The sequence below is a fragment of the Epinephelus moara genome, chromosome 24, assembly GCF_006386435.1.
Source record: "Epinephelus moara isolate mb chromosome 24, YSFRI_EMoa_1.0, whole genome shotgun sequence".
Taxonomy (NCBI): domain Eukaryota; kingdom Metazoa; phylum Chordata; class Actinopteri; order Perciformes; family Serranidae; genus Epinephelus; species Epinephelus moara.
In genome coordinates, this window is record NC_065529.1 from 9,926,973 (window position 1) to 9,953,334 (window position 26,362).

At 40.4% G+C, this 26,362-nt stretch overlaps 1 protein-coding gene across 1 annotated transcript in view; it reads right to left on the bottom strand.

Annotated features, from left to right (window-relative positions):
* LOC126385360 (copine-9-like) overlaps nt 1-26,362 on the bottom strand; it is a 329,179-nt gene that overhangs the window by 214,259 nt on the left and 88,558 nt on the right. Inside the window, exon 4 of the mRNA XM_050036928.1 lies at nt 22,772-22,875. Within this exon, the coding sequence (XP_049892885.1) occupies nt 22,772-22,875 (104 nt within the window). The remainder of the gene's footprint in view (nt 1-22,771; nt 22,876-26,362) is intronic.

A 26,362-nucleotide genomic window follows, 5' to 3' on the forward strand; every position in this document is an offset into this window, starting at 1 on the left:
GCAACACTGGCATTACATAGGTGGGTTTCTTGTAAAAATGCTACATCTACCTTCAGTTGTTGCAAGTGAGACATAACTTTTTGTCTTTTAACTGGGTTATTGACCCCTTTAACATTCCAGGATATGAATTTGGTGGGGTTATCAGTTACCTTATTGTGATGGCTACCCATACTGGTTTAGGAGAGTAAATAGGTAATAGGTAGTAGGGCAGGATAGTTTGGAGACAGCAAGATGGTGTCCTGTCTGAAAAGTGTGCTGCAGCAGAGAACACTGGGGGAGGGAGGGGGAGAAGTTAATGCTAATTAAAGAAAAAAGAAAAAAAAGGAGAAAAAGAAATGAAAGGAAAAAATAAATAAATAACGAAAAGCGATACTCCAATCACGTGTACATAAGCCTGTAAAACCTATCTCTTAACTTGTGCCGTTACACACTTTGTGCTTTGTTTTACCCTGCACTTCAAACTCTGTCATTATGTAAATCTTTCTTTTTTAAATACAGAGAAAAATGAATTGGAACGTGACGAACCTTTACGTCACAAGTATCCAAACAGTAGTATATTAATACAGTGCCCTAGCCAGTGCACACATCAGTAAACAGTAATTCTACATATCAACAGCCTCAGCAGGAGGAAAAACTACAATCAACGAGCAATAACAATAATGGTGAGTGTCATATCATTAAGACATAAGAGCATAGCCATGACAGCTCTTTAAATAGTTTCTGACCATTTAAGTTGTTTTTAAATCTTAGACTTGCAAACCTTTTTGACCTCTATTCATTTTAATATAGTCCAAACACAAGATATTTAATGTTCAAAGTCACAAATTGTATTATTTTTTAGAAATATACACTCATTATGAATTTGATGCCTACAGCACATTCCAAAAAAGTTGGGACAGGAGCATGTTTACCACTGTGTTACATCACCTTTTCTTTTAACAACACTCAGTAAGTGTTTGGGAACTGAGGACACTAACTGTTGAAGTTTTGAAAGTGAAATTCTTTCCAATTCATGCTTGATATACAACACTCCAGGGTCTCTGCTTTTGTATTTTGCGCTTCATAATGTAATACCATTTTCAATAGGAGACAGGTCTGAACTGCAGGCAGGTTAGTCTAGTACCTGCACTCTTTTACTAGCCATGCTGTTGGAACACATGCAGAATGTGTCTCATTGTCTTGCTGGAATTCGCAGGGATGTCGCTGAAAAAGACGTCGTCTGGATGACAGCATATGTTGTTCCAAAACCTGCATGCACCTATCACCATTCATGGTGCCTTCACAGCTGTGAAGTTACCCATGATGCCATGGGCACTAGCATACCTCTATACCATCACAGATGCTGGCTTTGGACTTTCAGCAGGTAACAATCTGGATGGTCCTTTTTTCTCTTTGGCCTGGAGGACAAAATGTCCATGATGGATTCATCAGACCATTGTATCAGTCCATCTCAGATGAGCTCAGGCCCAGAGAAGTCTGCTGTGTTTCTGGATGTTGTTGATATCTGGCTTTCGCTTTGCATGGTCTGAAGTCTGAACTTGGATTTGTAGATGCAGCGATAAACTGTGTTTAATGACAATGGTTTTCCAAAGTGTTCCTGAGTCCAATGTTGGTTTTCAGCCTTGCGCCTTACATTTTTTCTTACAGATTTCTCCAGATCATCTGAATCTTTTGATGATATCATAGATTGTGGATGGTGAAATTCCTAAATTCTTGCAATTGTACATTAAGAAAGGTTCTCAAACTGCTGGACAGTTTTTCACAAAGTGACTGCCCTTACTTGTGAACAACTGAGCCTTTTGAGAATGCCCCCTGTCATAGCTATTAATAAGATTATTATTTGTTATCAGCTAACCTGTTGGAATACCTGTGGAATCTTCTAAACAGGTGTTTTTTTCAGAATTGATCAACTTCCCCAGTCTTTTGTTGCTCTTAACCCAACTTTCTGAAAAATGTTGCAGGCATCAAATTCAGAATAAGTGTGTATATCTACAAAAAACAATAAAGTTTATCCGTTTGAGCATTAAATATTTTGTTTCTACACTGTATCATGCAAATCATTGCATTCTGTTTTTATTTTCATTTCACACAGCATCCCAACTTTTTTGGAATTGGTGTTGTACTTGCTGGCTTACTGTAGGTGCTTTCAGATGGCGAACAGTTCTCCACCACCTCCTCTACTGTTTCAATGTTAAAATGATGGCAGGAGAGAGAAGGCCATTACAGCTCTTGTGAATGGATGTGGCTTTTTGTCGTTGTCATCTGAGTTGATGATGGTTCAATTTTTTCAATTTGCCATCTCAGCTCACGACCAAAACCAAGCACAGGGAAACAATGCGGTTTCTCATGTCTTAGTTCTCAGAATGAAAAACCTCTGAAAAGCAGAGCACGGACAGATAAATGAAGAGTGACAGTCTCGAGGCAGCAGCAGCTTCTAAGTTTCATTATCCGGTCTGTGTTGAGGTACAACATTTTATAATATGAGCAATGGTGGAAGACTTAAGGCCTTTGCACACCAAGTCTGTATTATTCGTCCAAAATTGTCGTATGTCCAAACATAAATACAACCTCAAGTTTTTCATCCATCAAATGCCTTTAGAGAGTAGTGTGACCAAGAAGAAGTGAAGAAAATGTGGTGTAACCTTAAGGACACATACATCACAAGAGAGAGGAACAATGCAGAAGTGAACAGCAGGCCAGCAAGAAAAATAAGCACATATATATATATATATATATATATATATATATATATATATATACATAGGAAGAAATTGAAATCTTCTATGACAAAGAGAAGGTAACATTAGCCTATCCAGAAATGCACAACAGCAATGATGATGCTTGCAGCAGAGTGCAATTTAATGGCCAAACAGCACCATTTCATAACTGAGGTAGCCACAGTGCCACATATAAGGCACGGGCAGAAAGTGGCAACAGCCTGGGGAGGTGCCTCCAGTGGAGAGAAGCAAGAGAGTAAATGTGTCTATCCATTTTACCTCCTATTGCAAATTTTCTTAACAAAGCAAACAATAAAACACACCAGACTCAGTGTGCAAGATGTCTGTGCCTAACAATTCTTATCGGATGACTTATTTTAAAAAGCGCAGTATTATTTGCTTCATGTACTTAGTATCAAAGTAAGAATATTTGTTCTGCAGGAAAATGTTGCCTGTGACTGCTATATTATTACCAGTGCACTGTATATGATATTATCAGATTGTTGGCTTAGGGGCCGTACACATGCCGCGTTTTTTTGCACCCTAAACAAGTGCCAGAACGATGCCATAGCAGCAAGCACACGTTTCAATGCACCTCTTTTTCAGTGCATGACTGCTGCGCCCTGCCTTAAAGACTTCAACTTTTGGAACACAGCAGCATGCTGCGCATGCCATGTGACGAGGAGCAACCAATCACAGCTGACAGACATCTTTCCCTTCTTCCTTAAATATATAAATACTAGTCCATACCCATTGAGTGCACAGTTGCCCATGTACAGTTTCACATGATGTGTGTTTGGGATACAGGTCATAGGAAATTGCAGATTAAATAGTCAACTGAACCCATTAAGAAGACCAATCCTGTTCTACATATCTACCAAGTTTAGTAAAAATCGTTATGGTGGTTAGGCCTAGTTAAGAAATTAGCTCTCTAGCACCTCCATTTTGTTTGATGGGGTCAACAATGGAGGGGTCCCCTCAGATTATGTGTGGTCATGGCGTGGTGATCGGTGAAACCCTTGAGATGTTATACACCTTTATGTGATGAGCCACGCCCTCCGCAATATTCATTGCCTTATAGAAGCTCAGTTTTAGTAAGTTTTCCAACTTTTGCCAAGAGGGAACTTTAGATATTGGTCCCTAGATTATGTTCACTGAGTTTCATGCAGATCGGTCAAACTTCCTAGGAAGATATCAATTTTAAGTGTTTTTCAAAAACTTCCAAATGGCAGAAAATCTATATAACTGGAAGTTATGAGTTCTTGCGGCAAATTTGTTCCTTATGAGGAGAGGCATCTCTGTGCAAAGTTTCATGTCTCTACGATATCGCTTGCTATAGCGCCCCCCTTTTGGCCAATTGATGTAATATTGCTTCATTCGCATCCTCCCATGACCCTCTACCACTGTGCCAAATTTCACATGGATTGACCAAGTCAGTGAGGAGAAAAAGCGTGGAACAGACATACCCACACACACACACAGACACACAGAGCTTTCGTCATTATATAGTAAGATAGACTGTGGTAAATATGAAGAAGACGTTGATCATGCAATTGCAGGGCTGCCAGAGCTTTACATCTGTCCCATGGACAATATTTTTGGCCTAATACACACTTACAAAACAACTCCTAGAAGAAGATCAGCTCTGTACTCAGGATTTCTAAGGATTTTCAAGAGTAACGCCCGACCTCACTTTTCCAGGCAGTTAAAGACGTGGCATGTGTGTGGCCCCTTTGAATTGAATATATTAATTAGGGATACATGATTTATATCAAGCCAATAAAATATGGGTCAATAATGGGACATTTCTATTATTATGTATTATTCCAATATTTAAATTATAACCGATAAATAGGGCCAATCAAATTGGGCCAGATATCTTTTAATTAACTCAGCAAACCAGCTTGTACACACTCTAACACAGTAGGTGGTGGTATGCAAGTTGGTTTGCGAGCCACCTTTTCAAACCGAAAAGAAAAAGAACAAGAACAGCAACGTAAACATGTTGTCATCGGTGTGGAAGTTTTTCACACTTTCTGAGGAAGACAACATCTTGCAATTTGCAATACATGTTCCACAAGGATTCCGAGAGGAAAGAAAAAGCCTGGGAATTTAAATACAACAACTCTTATAACTCACCTGAAAAGTTGCCATCACAACAAAGAGGTACTGAAGGAATACGAAGCAGCAGCTAACGTTAGCATAAGAAAAAAGACCAGTGTTGCAGTGCCTATACAACAGGTGTTTGAAAACTGCAGGAAGTTTTCTAGAGACAGCCCAAAGGCTAATGACAAAATAGTGGAATTTATAGCACTTGATGACCAACCCTTTTCCGTGGTTGAAAACCAAAGATTATGCCAGCGAAAACCACATTTCAAGCCCCGTTTTCACATGCGTGAAACTTTTTTGTATGCTTGCAAAGCACAGCCTGCTGGGATGTTTCTATGTATCTACTGGCACCAGAAGGGCTCTTTAGGACTAAGTACATACAGTACATTTGTGCACAGTTATGAGCAGGTGAAATGTCTGTCTAGCTTACATATGAGGTGTCTCAAGATTTAGGAACATACAATTTTACTGAATATAATAAAAGTAAAAAGTCACTTGACATGCTGCTGTTTTGTGCTATGACCTATTTAAGTGTTGGAAGTTGTTATTTATGTGACAACGCCTGAACGCAACACAAGCTCAGCAGGAGTGCCGTGCTGAGAGCTGCTGTGCGAGCAGCGTGTTTGTCTGTGCGTTTGTTGCTGGTTATTTACACAGTGTCCATAACAATAACTTTGTCAGCTGACAAACTGCACCGGGCTCGGGGTCAGGTTTGGTCAGGAAAATGCGGCCCGAGCCGCTCTAACATGCTCACCTGTGTGTGTGGCGGAACTCTGCCGTGCGCGATACAGAGAGCAGAGGAGAATTGTTAGCGCATGACCATGTAGAGACAGAAATGACACGATGGCATAACACCATAAATAGTATGTTGTTCTGTTATTATATCGTGCAAAATAATATGACTTTAGTTTATGAAGAGGTAAGACAGAGCCCTCTCCTCTTATATGCTGTGCCGCTCTGTGTCTTCGGACATGCACAGTGCAGAATGCAGAGAGGCTTCAGTGTTGATTAGCTTCACTTGTGCCATGTAACCAATCAATGGGGGCTGTGGGCAGGACATTGTTACACAGCGTGTGCTTGTGACTTCAGGCAGAGAGACCGCTGCATCAGAGCAGAAGAGCACGTTTTAAAATACATTTATTTTATCAAATAGTTCTTAACTTTTACTATTTTTAGCAAGTTAGTTTACATGCCCAACCTTGAGTTTTACTTGCCCTGGGCAATTGGGCAACCGTTATTGTTGAGCCCTGGTAAGTGACCTAAGTTTTTACTACAGACACAATATGGACTTCTGACGTTAGTCCAGTGAGTATACTTATTTTGACAGCTCAGTGGCTGGATGAAGACTTCAACATGAAAAGGACTTTACTGCAGGCCCAGGGGTGCTCTAGTTCGCATACAGTGAAAGTGATCTGCGAAGCTTTTGGAGCCATGTTTGGTCAGTGTAACATAACTAAGGAGAGAGTGCACGTTGTGCTTAGGGACAATGCACGCAATATGACTTTGAGGCTTTGGAGGACTGTGAGGTTGGAAGCTTGGGCTGTATGGCTCACACTTTACAGCTTGCCGCCTCCCGTCTGAAACATTTACAGACCCAACTAGACCTGAAAATCACACAGCTTCAGCGAGACGTATCCATACGATACAACAGCACGTTTTATATGCTGAGGAGTTGGCAGAAGTGAGCACTTGCAGCATATGGAGTAGATTATGAATTACCTGCATCTCTAAGTGCATACCAGTGGGCGCTAATTGAAAACATCTTGACAGCTCTTGATCCCTGTGAGCAGCTGACTAGTGATATTACCAACAGCCACAGCAGCAGATGTGATCGCCTCCATCGAAGCCTTAAAATGTCTGTTAAACAAAACCATTGCAAAAGACCAGGGAGTGAAAACTTCTCAGGGCACCCTGCCACAAGCAGTAGACCAGCCATTCAGTCACATCCATGCAGAGCCCCTTTATAATCTCACAACAATATTGGACCCCAGTTATGAGGACCGCTACTGTAACATTATTGCAAAATGGCAAGCAACAAAAATGTTGCAGAAAAAATGGACAAGAGCAAGTAATATGAAGTGGCTGACAAGCCACCCAAGCTGTAAGCAAAGAAGACCAGGACGGACTGCAACAATAATTCCCTGCTGGCAACATACAATGAAATCCTGGACGAAAATGCTGAGGTCACACAGGGGCAGGCAAGCAGCCTTACAGAAGTGGAGGTCATTCATTAAACTTAATGTTAGGATAAACAAAGCTTTCAACTTGTGTTAAAAATACACCAGGACTTAATATTGTTATGTTATTTTGTTCTACTTTAGCTGCAAGGATACCTCTCAGAGTCCCCGATTCCCAGGACTGAAATCCCAGGGGGATACTGGAGAGACAACAAATCCCATTTCCCAACCCTGGCCCAGCTTGCACATAAATACCTATCAGCCCCTTGCACCAGTGTCGACAGTGAACTTTTTTTTTCTGCTGCTGCTCATGTGATTGAAGAGAAGAGAAACAGGATCGAATGTGAGAGGGCAGAGATGCTTCTTTGTATCAAGAAAAATCTCCCCCTGTTGCCCTCAAAGAAGCATAGTTTATGCCCAGCCCTGGGAAAAGTCCTTAAATAAAACAGGTGCAAACAATGCAAGGACAAAGAAAATGTACTTTGCAAAGGCAGGGAATTTATTCAGGTTGTAGATTACAACAATAGAAAACACTTGTCTATTTGGGCGAAAATGTGAATGTTTATTCAAAACTCCTTTGCACACCTTTAACATAAAATGACATAGGGACTAGTCTACTATATGCTTTCTGTCATTGTGTTTCATCTGCAGACTAAGTAGCCACAGACTTTCAGTTCTATTGAAGCACTTATATTTTCAACAGGAAGATCTTTAACAAAATAAAACGACAATCAAAAACAAAAACAAGCAAACAGGCAGGGAGTCTAGCAAATATTGACAGACATTAATAACAGGAAGGGTATCTATTTAGTCGCAGTGGTGAGCCAGTCATAAGTGCAATGCGCCACTTCCAAATGGTAAATGGACCTGCATTTGTATAGAGCCTTTCTAGTCATCCGACCACTCAAAGTGCTTTTTACACTACGAGTCACATTCACCCATTCACACACACATTCATACACTGGTGGCCAAGGCTACCATTAAGGTGCCACCTGCTACTCAGTTTTTTAACACACTCACACACCGATAGAATTTGGGGTTCAGTATCTTGCTCAAGGATACTTAGACATGCAGACTGGAGGAACCGGGGATTGAACCGCTGATCTTCTGATTGGTGGACGACCCGCTCTACCTCTGAGCCACAATATATATGATGAAACTGCCCCACTGTTCACTGTCCATATCATTTTTTTAATTCAATCCTCCCAAAATTTTCTCACTCATCAAATATATTTAATGTCAAACTTTAATCTGAAAAGCAACTACTAACTATATTTGTAAATTATGTAGGTTGCAGTACAAAGTAAAATATTTCCCTCTGAAATGGAGTGGATAAGAATAGAGAAATATACAATGGGAATACTCAAGGACAAGTAGTCACATCTGTACTTACTAGGTACAATGTTGAGTAATTATATCTGTTTTTAAAATTTATGTATTCAATGCAATAATATACAACTACCGGCTAAATCTGGCTTACAAACAATATATTTCTAAACAGAAAATCACGATAACAATACTTCAGATGATGTATTGCTTTTGTTGTCAGGATTCATCAGTTCAGTCCACTCATCTCCCCTTTCCTTAGGAAATAATACATCACTTTGCTCCACATCTATCTATTGTGATTCAGTGGGCTAAAAATAACCTGTGTGGAGAGGTGGGAGTTTAATAATTGATTCCCTCTACAGGGATGCTCCTTTTTACTGGAATCCCCTCTCATGACCCCGTATCAGGGAGACCACAGCACTCTCCTGGGACTCTGTACAAGCCATATCTGGGCCATGCTGGACACAGACTTAACACCTATTTTTTCCTGATTCTAAGACACTGTCTTCACCCTTCTTGTTGAATCGCAATGTGAGGCTGTATCTACAACAATGAATATCAGTGCTAAAAGATGAAAGGTGACCAACAAAAAGGACATTTCATTACTATATTATTGACAAAGAACATATAATGTCAGGAGATTATTGTACGTGTCAGTGATTTCAACAGGCAGTCGTTACTATGAATGTTAATGAATCAGTGATCAATTCATGACCAATTATTTGGCATGACATTATCTCCTGATATCCCATGGACATCAGTTTGTTTTCTGGAGCTGGACTCATGTTGAATTTAGATGGAGTTAAGATAACTGCGCTGTGTGTGCCGCACATTCCTCCAATTACGCAAGAGGTCAGGAAATGGTCAGGCCAGTCAGACTGTACTTTGCCCAAATTATGATTAAACAACAAAAAACCATGGATTACCAGAACACCCACACTGCCATCAACACATTCAATGTGGCCAGTCTGGAAACATGGACAACTATAAAGTTGCAATCTACAACATAGGAAGAGCAGAGGAACTAAAGGAACAAAGTAGAACTGCAGTCTCCTTCAATCCACTACAACCTCCCACTCCTCTCTTTATCAAGTGCTGATGTATCTACTGCAGGTGAGCTAAATAACTTTAATGCCTCTGCGCCAGTGACAGCTGTGACTGGAGGCATTATGTTTTCACGTTGTCCACCTGTCCTTCCATCCATCCGTTCATCCCTTTCTCATAAACGTCACTGTGACCTCATCTTAGTCTCATATACACCATATCTCAAATAGAACTTAAGGGATTTTTTTCACATTTGGTAAATGCATCCACTGGGACTCAGTGATGAACTGATTAGATTTTGGTGGTCAAAGATCAAGGTCACTGTGCTCCTTGCATCCATTTCATTCTTGTGAACGCAATGTCTCAAGAACACCTTAAAGGGAAATTTCGGTTTATTTCAACCTGTCTCCTATTGTCCTAAATTTGTTTCAAGTGACTAGTGATGAAAAATAATAGTTAGCATGTTAGCTGTTAGCCTAGATACAGCCAGGGCGCATTAGTAGCGTCAGACCTGTTAAAACGTAAGTGAACGGGCAATCTTCAAGTGCAAAGTTAGTCCACTAAACAAGCTTTTTCTCCACAAAGACCGCCTCATATCGTTAGGATAAATGACAGAGAACATACAGAAAACGACATGTAAACGTGTTGTCTTACCTTACCGGTGTGCTGCCATGTTTAAACGTGTTGTCTTACCTTACCGGTGTGCTGCCATGTTTGTTTATCATCTAGCTCTACTTTCCAAAGCGCGGCCGAAATATTGCGAGAACAAGCAGCGATCTCATAGCGTGCCTGAACAAGCAGCAACAGCTGGAAGGATACACTGACGAAGAGCTTTGTGAAATTGAAGAACGGAGGAGGAGAGAGAGAGAGGCGCAACAGGTAGAGGACGAATGGCTGCTGCAAGGCTGAGTAACTCTGGAGATTGGTGGTGTACCTGTGAATGCTGTACCCCAGTGCCCACAGAAGAGGAATGCCTCTGTTGCAAGGAATGGGACCGGTTGCAGCCTTATTTTCAAAGTCTGGATGTGACCGAGGACGAGACACCTCCACCTGGAGTAACATTAGTATCCAGCTGGGCTTTATCTAGAGCTGGTGAGATATATTTTGGCCGCGCTTTGGAAAGCAGAGCGAGAGGGATAAACAAACATGGCAGCACACCGATAAGGTAAGACAACACGTTTACATGTCGTTTTCTGTATGTTCTCTGACATTTATCCTAACGATATGAGGCGGTCTTTGTGGAAAAAAAAGCTTGTTTAGCGGACTAACTTTGCACTTGAAGTATGTCCATTCACTTACGTTTTAACAGGTCTGACGCTACTATGCGCCCCGGCTGTATCTAGGCTAACGGCTAACATGCTAACTATTATTTTTCGTCACTAGTCACTTGAAACAACTTTAGGACGATAGGAGGCAGGTTGAAATAAACCGAAATTTCCCTTTAAGGAAATTGCTTAAAATTTGGCACAAACATCCACTTGGTCTCAGCCATGAATGGATTAGAATTTGGAGCTTGAGGGTCACTGTGACCTTGAAAAGCATGTTTTTGGCCCAAACTCAAGCATGCTAATTATGACAAAATTTTCCCCAAAAAATCTCTAATAGGATAAAACGATGAAGTGATGACATTTTATATCCAAAAGGTCAAAGTTCAACTTCACTGTGACAGCTACAAAAACACTTTTCTGGTCATTACTCAACATCATAGCTCAGGAAAAGAAGGGGAAACATTAGCCTGGTGTTGCCAGACCCAATTCGCAAAACACAAATGAGTCTGGACACGGAGTGTACATTTCCTCTATTCCCGAGGGGCGGTATCAACGGCTGTCACTCAAAGTGCCCCTTCACGCAATTGGAAAGACAGAAAACCAATCACAGTAAACGAAACGTGTGTCGTAGGCTAGCACAACGCCACTGTAAACTGACCAGCAAGCAAGTGCAGCGTGCAGCGAAGATGAGCTGTGATGATGTCTGGGAAAGAGTGTTGCCGTCTTTGCGGATTTCCTCCTCACTGTGGACTCCAAGTTGCATGGCTGTGATTCCCAGCTTGTTCGCTTCCCTGACCTGCTCCTCCATGAGAGCAACTAGTGGAGAAACAACAATAGCCACTGGGTTTTCACTGAGTCCCATCTTTTTCCTGATCAACGGAGCCAGTTGGTAAATTAAACTTTTACCAAACTCTGTAGGAAGGACGGCAGACACATCCTTTTTTTCAATAAAAGCTTTCAGTGCAGCCGTTTGTTCTGCTTTTAAAGAAAATGTACATTCCAGTTCGTTCAACACATGTAACATCAAAATCAGTAGCCATGTTGGTTGTTTACGAAATGCATTCTTTCCGCTCCGTCCCAAAGTGATAAATAGTTGTGATTGGCCCGGTAAGCTTTAACCGATGCCAGAATGTGCCTTTATGATTGCATGGCCAGACTGAAATGCAGAGCGAAATAGAATATGAGCTCGCAAGATTAGGATGGTTTCACCAGGCAAGGGAAACATTTGATGAGACACTGAATTGGTGATTCTAATCGTCTGTGCTGCCGTGGGAAAGATGTGTGTGAAGTACGGAGACATCAATGTAAACTCCAAGTGCATCTTCACAGGTTCATTGAGACATACAGCCGCAAGTGGTAATTCTTGTTATGCTGATTTTGAGGCCATCTGCAGCCAGCAAGCAAGAACAGTTGAAGCAGAGGTTAATGCATGGGTGGTGCACCTTTCACACCTATCTCCCTTTTTGAGCATGACGTCAGGAGGGTTTTCAAGTGTGTGAACACTTAGAAAGCAGCAAGACCAGATGGTAAACTATGCGCTGACCAACTAACGCCAGTGTTCAAAACATTCAGCCATTCACTGACTCAGTCTGTCATACCCATGTGCTCCAAGAAGTCCACCATCACTCCTGTGCCCAAGGAAACATGTCCAATCTGCCTAAATGACTGCTCCCTACCAGCACACTGGACCTACTACGATTTGCCAGCTGTCCAAAGTGATCCACAGAAGACAGCATGGCACACATCCTCCACACCACCCAACTTAACTAGGGTTGGGTATCGTTTCAGGGTTGTTTTTTTTTCCAATACCAGTGGCTGAGAGACCCAGCAGCCAGACATTTATCCATTATCTCTTTAGGAGCCGCTGAGATTGTTACTATAATGAGAATAGCTGGTCCACTTTAACAGTCCACCTGAGGTGAGCAGGTGAACACACCCCTTCCGCCCTCCTCCTTAAAACAGTAGCACCTTAGGGCTGCATTTTGAGTCCTGTGCCGTACTCCCTGTACTCACATGACTGTGTAGCCACTTTGGACTACAACACCATCATTAAGTTGGCTGACGACACAGCTGTGGTGACCTGATCACACATAACAATGTGAGGGCCTACCTAAGAAACATCGAGGACCTGACCTGCTGGTGTCAGGACAACAACCTACTCCTGAACATCAGCAAACTGAGAAGATGATAGTGGACTTGGGATGAAGCAGGAAGGGAACTATGCCTTCCTCAGTTTCAACGGGTCGTCGGTGGGGAGGGTGCTTAGCTTAAAGTCTCTTGGTTACTTACCACATCACCAAGGAACAGACTTGGGCATTGCATACTGACCCAGTGGTGAGAAGGGCAAGGGAGAGACTGTTTTACCTTAGATCCTTGAGGAAATTCTGAGTATCCTCTCAAATACTGAGGAATTTCTACTCCTGCACCATCAAGAGTTTCCTGACAGGGAACTGCCTGGTAAGGAAACAGCACCGAACAGAACTGCGAGGCCCTGCAAAGAGTGATTCGTTCAGCTGAACTCACTATAGATGCTGCTCTACCCTGTGTAAAGGATGTTTACATCAGGCAGGTGGTTGGGGTCTTTAGTAATCATTAAAGACCCCAACCAGCCAGATAACTGCCTTTTCTCCCGTTTGAGGTCTAAAAAAGGTACTAGATACAGAAGGCCAGCAGTGAGAGGCCCAGAAAGAGTTCTACCCTTAGGCCACAACCATTTGTAAACAAAGCCCTAGCGCAAGACTTTTTTGAAAGCTGAGAAGGAGCAGGAACAATTTTGACTGACATTATTTTTTATTGAAATTTCTTAAATTAAATGATTTAAACACCTTACCTTGTGGAAAATGTTTAGAAATAATCATCCATCAAGGAGAAATGTGTTTGTTCTTTATAAGCTTTTGAAAATTAATCAGTGACCTATCCTCAACATTAGGTAAGAACTGTTACTTTTTATCCTAGTTGAGCACTTTGTGAAATTCCATTAGTAATTCAGGGACAATGTTTATTATCTATGATAACTTTTTTCTGCAAAATGTGCATTTTTTTTTTGATTAATTTGAATATTTTCCTCCCCAGTAAAGTGAAAACATGGAATATGAATTCAAAGCATGCATCCAGTGAGAGTTTTGTACTACAACAGTAACAAAAGATTTGCTGTCATGTGTGAAGGACGGGAATTCAGGTAGCACTGACAATAGCTACCAAAAATAATGATGCAAGACACTTGAGAGGCAAAGTGTGTGTTGCCATTGTGAGTGTTATATTTTGCAGTACTTAATAATTCAGCATTAATGATTTACTTTGTTAGGAGATTAAGACTCCTCACTAAGCAGGCAGCTGCTGTCCCAAGGGAGGAAGCTTCAAACCCAACACACAATGCAGAGAAAATCTACATAATATCAGTTGCTTATCAGGATGGTTTGTTATTAGTCAACGGCTCAAATTTGCATGTAAGAGTTCACCAACATTTGTTACTTCTTCTTTTTTTTTTTGTTTTTCATTAATGAGTGATGTGTAATACATGACGTAACAACCCCAACACTAGCAAAGTGTAGCATTGTGGAAAACATTCAGCTGGCAGCATCTCATTTTAGCTGTTGCTCACTGTTGCTTTAGCCAGTTAAAATAACAATGACATCACATGAGCTATGGCTAGTTCATGCTAATTCCAGGAGTAACTTGATGGCAGGCCAAAATGTGTCTGATGTCTGTACTCAGTAAAGGATATCTTTTTTGACAGCACATTCTCACTCTGACCTCGTCACATGTCGATGTTTGGTCGTGGACTTTCCATGTAGAGATATGAAATGCAAGGTACCCTGGGTGCATTGGTTAAATAAACACAGACTTTCATCCAGGAGACCACAGTAGAGGTCCCGTTTGAAACCATAAGTTAATGTCGTTTTAAAGTAAGGTTATCCATTTTCCACTGACGTTCTCTCTTTCTAAAACTAACCAAGTAGTTTTGGTGCCTAAACCTAACAGCGACCATTTAATGACATTAACCACCTGTTACAATGTCTTTCTGTTGTGCGTCACATAGATACCCTAAAGGGTGCCTTGTGCGTCGCTATGAGACACCAAGGGGCATGACAAAGCATTGGTATTTGATGACCTGAGAATAAGAACGGATTGGCTTTATCACTCAGTACATTTAGATGACATTTGAAAAAATCGATTTGTTGTATTAACCCAACTAAAACCAAACTTTTGGAATACAATTACTCCTGCATGTATACAGCCAATCAGACTCAAACTCACCTAGATGCTCCGCGCAGGCTCCAGTGTTTCCGCACCGGTCTTTAACTCAGAAGTTGAATAGCATTAAATGCATAGTAGAAGAAGGAGCCGATAACAATATGGCGAAATCTACATCCAGAGCCATGGATTTGGACAGATGAAATGTACAGAGCTGCAAAGTTGTCCGCCATGTTACCAGTTTGCTGCTAGCTAACTGTAGCAAACTTGTTTGTTGATTGTTTGGTCTGTGACGTTATGGGTCAACTGGAAAAAGGTCCAATACTAAAAAGCTGAAAGGGGGCATATCGCCACCTATTGTAGCGGAGTCAGACACACTTTGGTCAATAAATTGTTTTCCCTCCCGTGCTTGTATACTGTGACAAGGACAGTAGTCCAATTAACCATAGCTCGACTTAACTGTGCATGTAAAAGTACTGAGTGTGCCAGATACATATTTAATTAACATTGCATATCACCTGGTTGTATATAAATATATTGTAAGGCAGATCACAATAGTCAAGTTTGACCCCCTTTTATCCCCTTATGTCTTACGTGTTGCTAGATATAGCATGTTGATTGGTCAGTGAGAGTAACGTGAGTATGCATGAGAAGTTTAATGAGATTCCCATGTTAGTTACTCAGTTTTGAAGTTGGATGTTGAACGGTGCTCATGGCTCACTGCATGGACAGGCTGGCTTGCTGTTCTGTGCCCGAGCTAGAGGCCACAACACAACATAAAAGCATCCACTGACATTGATGTATACAACTGTTTGTCCTGTGCTTACCGACTGAAGTTCAGTAAAGTTCATGAACGGAGAGTCCTTGTTGTGTGAAGTACTTTCCACCCACGCACATCCAGACGAAGGAGTCAACCTCACTCAAAAGGTTCAAGCTCAACAATATGTATTAAACTCTGTATTGGCAGATATTCAATCATAAAGGACTGACATTGGAATCAGGGCCTGAAAAACTTGATCAGGACAACCCTAGTTTCATGCTTAAAAAAGGCTAAGTCATTTCTGAGGACTGAGTCAAAATATTCTACAATGTGTGTGTTCATGGTAATTAAGGAAGATGTCACCTAGTGCAACAGTGTGGTTCACTGATGTGTTTTAACAGTTCTGGACAACAATGGCTCTCTATGGCACAGAGGAAGAAGATATATCATGATTAGACACACAAACTTAACTTGTTAATGGGATCAGTTGGTTTCAGTCTTTACATGGTATTTATTGACAGAACAAAAAACATATATCACCAAACTATTCTCTACAAGGCCTTTAAAAGTTTTTTCTAACAAATCTAGGTGATTTTCAATAGTTGCTGAATTTGACTAAAACAAAACTCACTTCTAACTAAATTAGTCTAATCTGTTATTATTGGAATGTTTTTCTAAATACATTTTATTGTGCTTAATGTTTTTTCTTTTTCATTAAATGTCTGCCAGAGAACACAAACCTTACTAAAAATTACACATTTCTTGTGACAACTCACAATTTGATTTGTTTATCCTTGAGTCTATAATACAGTCTGGCATACAGAATCAGTATCAGTATTTCAGGATGTGATTATAGACAGAATGCCAGCATCCTGGAAGTAAAAGAGGCATAGTGGGTGTGACATTTTACACAACAGCGCCAGCCTCTAGTAATATAATGTTTTTTATCTCTGCTCAAATAGTTGTTATTGAAGGAAAGAAGAACTTCAATATAACAGCTGATTCCAAACTTTTGAACATTCGTTTATAGACCCTTTTTGTGTTTGTAAACAGCAATGACGTATTTTGTGGGTGTAGCCAAATTGGTGGCAGGAAGGGACAGTGGTGGGTGGTGGTGAGTACCAAATAAAACGTAAAAAGCAACTGATTGCAATGAGTCATTTTTATATCCATGGGTTTATGAGCTATATGTAGTAGGAAATAAAGTTTTGTCACCAGTTAATTAGAATCTTGTTATTTAGGCTATAATTTCCACTGCTCAATGCTCAGTAGAGTAGTGTGTGTTAGGCTTATATGAACTGAATTATTTACATGGTGAAAGATAATTCATCATCAAAAAGAATTGTAAAAACTTAATAATAGTTGTGGAGATCATACAGGTCTTCATTTAGCATCAAACGGCATTCTCAGAAACAGTTTTCTATAAAAATGATCTTTATTGTACTCCTGTTCTGACATTGAACGGCACAAGAAGACATTTTTTTTCCAGGTATCTTAACCATTTCTCTCCAGTGTCCGCTGTTTTACTGCCACCAGCATGCACACACAACTACTGTGACATAATTTTGACATCCACTCAAAAATGGTCTATGTACCTGATACTGTCTATACTGTTACATAATTGTCTCCTGATGAACACAAACTGTATAGTTAACAATCCTTTGATTTGACTTTACATTACTGTTTCCACTGGACACAAATGTTGATTGTGTAGCTCCCTTATTAACATTTGAGGTTCTAACAAACATCAATTCAGACTGCAGCTTCTTCTGTTATTGACTGAGGATCAGGATTGGTTCAATCGAGAAGAACAGCCTAAAATGTTGATTATTATGTTATTGACCGCACAGTGGTGGACAGGGTGGTGAAGAGCAGCGTTCATCAATATCAGGGATCTGATCAGCTCTTTGGCTTCTTCTTGCACCTGATCCCATGCAGGATCTCTCCTTTGAGCCCCCTGTAGAGGCATCAATCCCCTCTATGGAAAGACTGGAGGTGTTAAAGTAAAGTTTTCCCCTCCTATCTGCCTTTACCTGCTGTCTCCCCTTTGAGTGACTTCACATTGAAAGTCAGAGTCTGAATTGGATCAGTGACTACAGAGAAGCTCTGCAGATCTGTAAATAAACAACAACACTGTTCTCTTTTCTTTGAATCCTCTGAGATCGGTGTGGGCCTCTACAGGCAGTGCAGCTCATTGTGCTCATTTGCAGACTCTGAAAGTAAATTTCTCATTTAATTCTCTTCATAAATACTGCAGAATACTTTACTTTAAAGCTTTGAACCAAACAAAACAACTCTGAGATGAATAATGAGTTCTTGACAGTAGATTCAGATGGAAACAGATTGACAAACACTAAAAAAAATAATGAAAGGCTGTTTGAATACTGTGGTTTAATGAATAAACTGCTTATCTAGTGATGCTCATTCCAATGGTAAAACTTAATCAGTAGTTACATCTGGTCTATCTATGCTGGTCTATCAGCAGGGTATTTCAAAGCTGTAGTAGTGGATAAACCAGTGGTAGATAGAATGACCTTCGACAAAGAAACTATTATTTACGTTTCAGCTGTGATTCAGAAACCAGATATCTGCCCTTTTTTGTATCCATGACTGTGAAACCAACAGAGAAGGGGATTTGCTGCAGCAGTTGGGGTTTAATTACCTTGCTCAAGGGTAGTGTGGTAATGAGAGACAGACAAGCTGTGCTTGTTTGTTTCCCCTAACCTGATTCTCAGCCTAAAAACTCTTTGAGGCGGTGGATATGACAACAAACTCAAATAAATACATTTGAGAAGATGCCATCAGACATTACATCATTTTAAATTAAACTGACTGTCTGCATATATTCACACATGCTTGTTGGTGCTGATGGCCTGTGCAATCATAGAGTTTTGTTGACATATAGATGGATCATGCACATGACAAACAGACCTCAGCAGACCCCTGTGGACCCTAACAGCCAGCAAGATGCAGAAAGTATCATTTTGGCTTAACATTTTATTGGGACTAATGGATCAAAGTATCTTATTACATTGAGTCATTACAGAGTTTTGCAATGTTCAGAGCAAATGTACTACTTGTTTTGTTGTTTTTGTAGTATTGTGTATGAAAACAAGTCATTAAGATTTTGCATTTCAGCAACAAGGAGGTGCTGCAACGTTATTTCATCTTAAAATTCAGCATGTTGAATCGACGACAGTGGAGCCCATCAGTGAATTAAATCACTCTGACTGGCAGTCCAGCTCAGTGCAAGAGAAGAGACACAGAAATGAGGAAAGTAAACAAAGAGCTGAAGTCAAGGGGGAGTAAGACCAAAACAAACTCGTTACATAAGGTCAGATTATGTTTCTTTAGCCATTGAGCTCGTTAGCAAAAACATTTCCTGATAGTTTGTGTTATTGTCAACTGACGCACGATAAATGTGCTCTGTTCTTTCAATACTGGATTTGTGTTGTTAATGTGCTAACTGGCTAACTAGTGTCAAAAAAGTCTTCCAGTCTCCCTTTTTGAATGAGGATTACAGACGACCGATAGTTTTGGTGTGAGTTGCCAATTGTTGGAGATGTTAGTCGTAGAGATGTCTGCCTTCTCTCCAATATAATGGGACTAGATGGTACTTGGCTTTTGATGCTCACAGCACAAAAAACAACAACATATGAATAAGTCAACAATAATGTGTCTTTCCAAAAATCATGACCCAGGCAATCCACAGACCTTTTTGTGAGCCATTTCATGTATTAACTATTTTCTTTCTACCAAACCACACTTATCAACCATATCACCACACAGAAGGAAGTGTGCATCTACTACTAGCTCACCTAGCACTGTTGAGCTAGCTCTCATGTTAGTAGCAGTCAGCGGGTAGAGTTGCAATGGCATTTCTCGATGCCGCTGGTCTCCTCCAAAACCTGTGATTGCACTTATCTCATCCTCTGAATGACCTGCTCACATGCCTTCCTCCTTTGTTTCTTGGGGCCTACTTTGTTTCCTATTTTTACAAATGATTTGGGTTAAGACATTACAGCAAAAATACATTTATATGCATTCACACGCATGCTCCCTCCATAATGCAGGCAGTGCAAGAGCTTCAGACTGTATTTCAATCATTACAAACTACTCTGCTGAGTTTAAAATTGATTTTAAATGCTCAGAAAATGAAGTTTATAGCCTCCTTAAAAGCTCGCTCACAGTTGCTTGATGATTTTAGCATCCTAACTTCTACAGTAAATCCATAGAAAGAGTGTCCTCATACAAGTACTTGGGTAGTTGGATAGATGACAAGCTTTCATTTAATGTACATATTGAAAGCTTAAAGTGAAGATTGGCTTTTATTTTAGAAATAAGTCTTGTTTTACTTTCAGTGCTAAGAAAAAACTTGCAGAGGCTACTTTTCTGTCTGTGACATACTGTATATGTATGCAGCCTCCTCCATTTTATGTAGCCTTGATTATGTATACCATGCATCTCTATGTTTTATTACAAATGCAAAGTCACTTACTCATCATTCTTAATGATTCGGTGGGTTGGACATCATTGCCCATTCCAAGACAACAGCACTGGTATATTTTTTATGTATACAGCAATATTGGGCAAACTTCCAGCCTACCTCTGCACCCTTCTGTGTGTCAACTCTGGTAGTTACAAGCTACACTCCTCCAAGTGGTTGCTTTTTAATGTACCCCGGGTTTTAGCAGATCTGGGGAAAACTATCTAACTAGGCACCACAGGCATGGAAAATTAGAAACACCATTGATGAATTTAAGGGCATCATAAATAGCATAGGCCACTATGTTTGAATAGTTGTTGTTTTATTGTGGATTTTGTATTATATGTTGTATTTGTTGAATTTAAATGTGTTTTGATTGTCTGCTACCTTGACCAGGATTACCTTGTAAAAGAGATTTTCAATCTCAGTGGGACTTCCTGGTTAAATAAAGGCTATATAAAAAAAAACAACACACAGTCCAAAGACATGCAGGTTGGGGATAGGTTAATTGGTGACTCTAAATTGACCGTAGGTGTGAATGTGAGTGTGAATGGTTGTCTGTCTCTATGTGTTAGCCCTGCGATAGTCTGGCGACCTGTCCAGGGTGTACCTTGCCTCTCACCCAATATAAACTGGGATAGGCTCCAAGAGGATAAGCCATTACGGAAATGAATGAATGTATAAACTTAAGATGTATGAATGTAAGATGGATGACATGACAGCTCTTAAATGTGAAGTTGAAACACCTCAATTTCCCCCTGGTGGCTAGCTGCAGTATAGGTCATAAAGCCTGCCCTGTCCATGTTAGTGGATGGGACATGGGCCTAACTAAAATGTCCACATCAAATACATTTTTTGCAAAGATGGTTGTCATTTCAGGTAGGTTTTATCACACTGCTGTTTGTTCAAGTGTTCGTTTCTCTGATAAGTTTGGTGATAATTAGTTATTTAATGCTATCAAATATAAATGTTACAACATGACCTGACTGTGTGAGCCAATCGGTGGGCTTGCATTCAGTGGTACTGTTCGTGATTAGTCGGAAGGTATGTGGGCTCTTAATACCGCTACTGCGCAAACTCTGGCTTCGAATGACATTACCAGAGCAAGATGGCAGCAGCCATATCTGGGATATTTTAGCTTCACATATTTTAGCTTCACATGGTAAAAAACAATAGTAGGCATAATGTGGAGGTCGACTCCATGGGTTAGGGATTTTGCATTTAGCAGGCTTTTCTACCCTGTAGCGAGGGGACAATTGTACTGGGCACAGTGCGCATCAATCATACCTGATATGGAATAATATCTACAGTAGATATGGCCATGTCAGGCCCCTGGTGCAGAGCACCTGCAGTACAAACTATATGTTGAAATGATCCCAGAGGGGATGAATCATTTCATTTATGATTTGTAACATTTAAGGATTTTTTTTATCCTCTCTTTTAGCCATAAAACTAGAATTACCACCCTGTAATTGTATGCCTCTGTGCACCAGTCAAGTTTCTCTTACAGTTTACATCCAGTGGATGCACACACACATCTTCCCCTCAACAGCACAGAAGATCTATATAATCAGCACAGTTTTAAGGTGGGCACCCAAGATTAGTGTCACCAATTCAGTATCTGACCAAATGTCTCCCCTTCTGTTCCTGAGTAATGATGTTGAGTAATGGCCAGAAAGGTGTTTTATACAGAACATTATGATGTCACAGTGAAGCTGACCTTTTACCATTTGCTTATGAAATGTCATCACTTCATCATTTTTACTCTATTAGACATTTGTGTGATGTTTTGTCATATTAGCATAAGAATTTTTGAGTCCTGGCCAAAAACATGTTTTGTGATGTCACACTGACCTTGACCTCTGATCACCAAATTCTGATCAGTTTATTTTTCGGTCAAAGTTGACCTTTGTGTCAAATTTGAAGATATTCCCTCTGTGTGTTCTGGAGATATTGCATATACAAGAATTAGTCAGACAATCAAACTGACCCTGGCATTTGACCACCAAAATCTTATTAATTCATCTTTGAGTGGACATTTATGCCAAATTTGAAGAAATTCCCCCAAAGCGTTTGTGAGATGTCACATTCATGAGAATGAAACGTGATGCAAGGTCACATTAACCTTGACCTTTGACCTATGACCACCAATATCTAATCAGTTCATTGTGGAGTCGAAGTGACTGTTTGTGCCAAATTTTAAGAAATTTCCTTAGGGCGTTCTTGAGATGGACAAACCAAAGCCCTCTGGCTATCGCCGGTGTGGAGGAATAAAAAGCCTTATTAATAACATTTAATACAGACAAGTTTTAAGTAGTGCTAAAAATGTCCACTTTAGAACTTGCACGATGTTTTTTTAGTGTTCACTTTATTTTTTCCATTTTACAAAGAAAATATGTTTTTTCAATAGAAAAAAAACTTGTAAAATGAAGAAAAGTATCTAAAAGGAACGAAGGCATTTGTAAGATAGTGGTTGATGATTGTATATACTGCCCAACACTTCGATGAGAGTCATGCAGTCAAACAGCCTTTATGCTAATCAGCTTTGACTGAAGGCTTCTAAACCTAGTGGGTATGAGTCAATCAGGCAAAATAAAAGGAGTCTTAACTGAAGTCATTCCCTGGTATGACAAAGGAAAGAGACAGCGCTGCTGTAAAGGGAAAAAGGCCGAAATGTTCCCACTTACACATCAAAGCGAAGGTTCTGCTTCTCTTCAAAGAAGAAATCAAGAACAAACTTCCTCACAAAGTCGGGGTTCAACGTGTTGTCGATCACTTCTGTCCGACCAAACTGGGGGAGAGACAGAGAAGAGACACAGACAGGAAGAACAAGTCAACACCATACTGATCAATCTGTATTCAGCGAGAGGGAGGGTAACTCTGCTGCTACTTTTGTAGGTTTTAAGTTCTCAACCAGCACACATTTTAAAGTGACTAGTGATTAGTCACAATTTTTTTTACTCCATTTTAAATTAAGTTAAAATGACCCAGTTACATTTATGCACAGTCTTTCTGTTTGTAAGTCTAATGTAAATGACTTGGATTTCATTGGTTCTGGAAGCTCCACATCGGTCATCAAATGCAGGGAGAGCTGCCAGGGTTGCTCACTCTAAAGCACAGCCATTTATAGAACATTCATTTATTTATCTCATTATCTTCAGACAACAAATGACAGCTTTGCTGAGTCACTTAATCCTGATTCTTTGTAAAATGGTTTAAGTAAATTTGGCAAATGCAGAGCTACATATTTCTCTTATCAACACAATTACTTAATAAAGGTATAACGGGCAGAAATTGGAATCCTGTGGCAGCATCACTAGGGGCCCATAGGGGCCAGGCTCCTCAAGCTAGACAGCCCATCACCAGAGATCAGAGATATTCAAATTGCTTTGCCTGGGGGCCACTTTTGGAAATAGACAGGAGGCCAGGGGCCAGTTAATAAACAAACATGATTAAGTCAGATGAATGAATAAACAAGGCAAAAATTAGGGGCGGCAGTAGCTCAGTCCATAGGGACTTGGGTTGGGAACCGGAGGGTCGCCTGTTCAAGTCCCCGTCCGGACCAAAATATGGAGCATGGACTGGTAGCTGGAGAGGTGCCAGTTCACCTCCTGGGCACTGTCGAGGTGCCCCTGAGCAAGGCACCGAACCCCCCAACCGCTCGGAGCGCCTGTCATGGGCAGCCCACTCTGACATCTCTCCACTTAGTGCATGTATAGGTCCTGTTTGTGCATGTGTGTGTTCAGACCTGTGTGTAATTGACAAACAGAGTGAAAAATTGAATTTCCCCTCGGGGATTAATAAAGTATATAAAAAAAAAATTAAAAAAAAAATCCAGTTGCAACTGCCCTGCATAAGTGAAGCATATGTAGAAGTGTTCCTAGGATCTGGGGACATTTGGGGTTTAGCCCAGACCTCCATTGGGAGGTCAAGAGGATCTTCCCCTGGCACTTCATAAACAAACTGCATAATTCTGGCATATAATTCTGGCACCTTGTTTACGTTCAAAGTACAAAAAAAATCCCCAGTATGAATCAATTCATTTTCAATGTGAATTTGGTTACAAGGCCACCAGGCACCCTATCATGGGCCAAATCTGGCCCTCAAACCCAAAGTTGATCACTGCCATAGCCTGTGAAAATGTATTTTTTTTTTTTTTAAATATGCATATTGACATAGACAAAATTTTGTTGAAAAACAAAAATCCATGTGACAATGCACTGTGATTTTGATGGCGCTAATTCAAGTCAGGTTACTTATTTTAATTATGGGGCCATGCTGTCTAATTTACCAACATATTTATTATCTTTAGTTGAGTTCAATCCATGACACCATTTTGCAGGATTAGTTGGCTTTAGATGTTTCTCATACCAACTCTGACTTGGGGAGGACTCCTGTCTTGTACTATGCATTTTAACACTGGAATTAACTACAAAAGAAAGTGAAGTTAGAGACTTTCATTCCTACTTGGTGATATTATGTGACAGTTTTAGTTTGTGTGTGTGTTTATTAGGGGTGTAACGATACATCGATCCACATCGATACATCGATTCATTGATTAACGATCCAATTACATCGATGCAAAATGAAAACATCGATCCATATCGTCATCTTAAAGATACACCTTTATTTTGAAATTCACATAGCACGTCTGTGAACAGGTCTATTTTTATTATTTTTTTGTTACAGAAGAATAATGTTTTTCATTTAAATGCCTGATACCTGGAAGAGCTCAGAAATAAAATGGTCAAATCATATTCTAGTTGTTTTTGTGAGTTGATGTAAATGATTGTGTTTGATGGGCATATGATATTGCGTCATATTGATCGCAGGTTCCTGAATCGAATCGAATCGAAATCGTATCGTGACAGACTTTGTGATATCGGCAAACATCGTATCGTCATCCAAACAAATCGATATAATATCGTATCGTGATGAAGCTGGTGATTTACACCCCTAGTGTTTATGTGTAGCTTCATCCAACATTTAGCATCTTATGGCTTCTCTTTTATTTTGTATTCCTCTGCTGTGTATTCACTATATGAATGTTTTCACCAAACAACCTTTAATCAGCCAAGCTGACTAAATATGTCATTTCATTATTTATGTTTGTGCAAACTTTTGCAGCTAACTTTAAGTTGGATTCATCATTTCATTTAAACTTCAAGGTAGTCCAGTAAAATTTACCTTAATTAAAACAACAACAACAAAAAAAAAAAAACGCCCACCAAGGACATACCCAAAGTTAAGAGAGCTGTTCTTGTTCCATTTTTAGTACATGTACACGCATGGTCTCATTTGAAAGGTAACACTAGCCTGAGTGTCAGACTGAAGCTCCCAGAACCTTCAGTCTGACCTCGCCTCCATTGAAGGCGATTTACAAGGGGGAGGGAATTTGATTTTTCCCTAACCAATCGGTAGAGATCAACGACTCACCCAGAATCTGACGTCATTAGTATCCATGCCTCGGGGGTGCCGAAAACCAGCGAGCATTGCCCGTTTAAAATGTCTCCGTCGCCGTGCACACCCAGCTGCATCGCCGTTAAATCCAGTTTAGCAGCTTCGCCATTGTTGCTATCCTCACCAGTTACCCACCGGTGTACAGCTTGACATCAGCGTGGCGCTGATTGGCTAATCGCTAGACCCGCCCCCACCCCCGGCGTTCATTGGTCCGTCCATCGTTTGGACGAGACAAATCGCAAATTCATTGCAGTATGCCAGACCAGAGATGCAAGCCTACTCAGTTGAGTGGGTGGGTACTATGGTCTGGAACCAGGCTAAGGTAACACTGAAGTCAGAACAGTCTCTATGTGTCAGCCCTGCAATAGTCTGGTGACCTGTCCAGGGTATACCCTGCCTCTCACCCAATGTCAGCTGGGATAGGCTCCAGCCACCCCGCGACCCTCAAGAGGATGAAGCGGTTAGAAGATGGATTGATGGATGAAATGGAAATTCTCAAGGAAAGTACAAGGTAACTCAAAATTGCCCCTAAGTACGGTACTTGAGTAAATGTATCCACATACATCTACTTACACTACTCATAGCACTTGAATATGAAAATATCATGAATGCCAGACTACTTAAACTTGTAATATATGTTGGGAATCAACATATATTTACCTCACACGGTGGCACCAAATATGTTGGGGTCAACACACTAGGCTTCACACGGAGGCACCAAATATGTTGGGGTTAAATTGGCTATCGGAAATAATTAATAATTATTATTAATAATTAATAATTATGTTAAATAATGTGACTTAATTAACATTAAATCA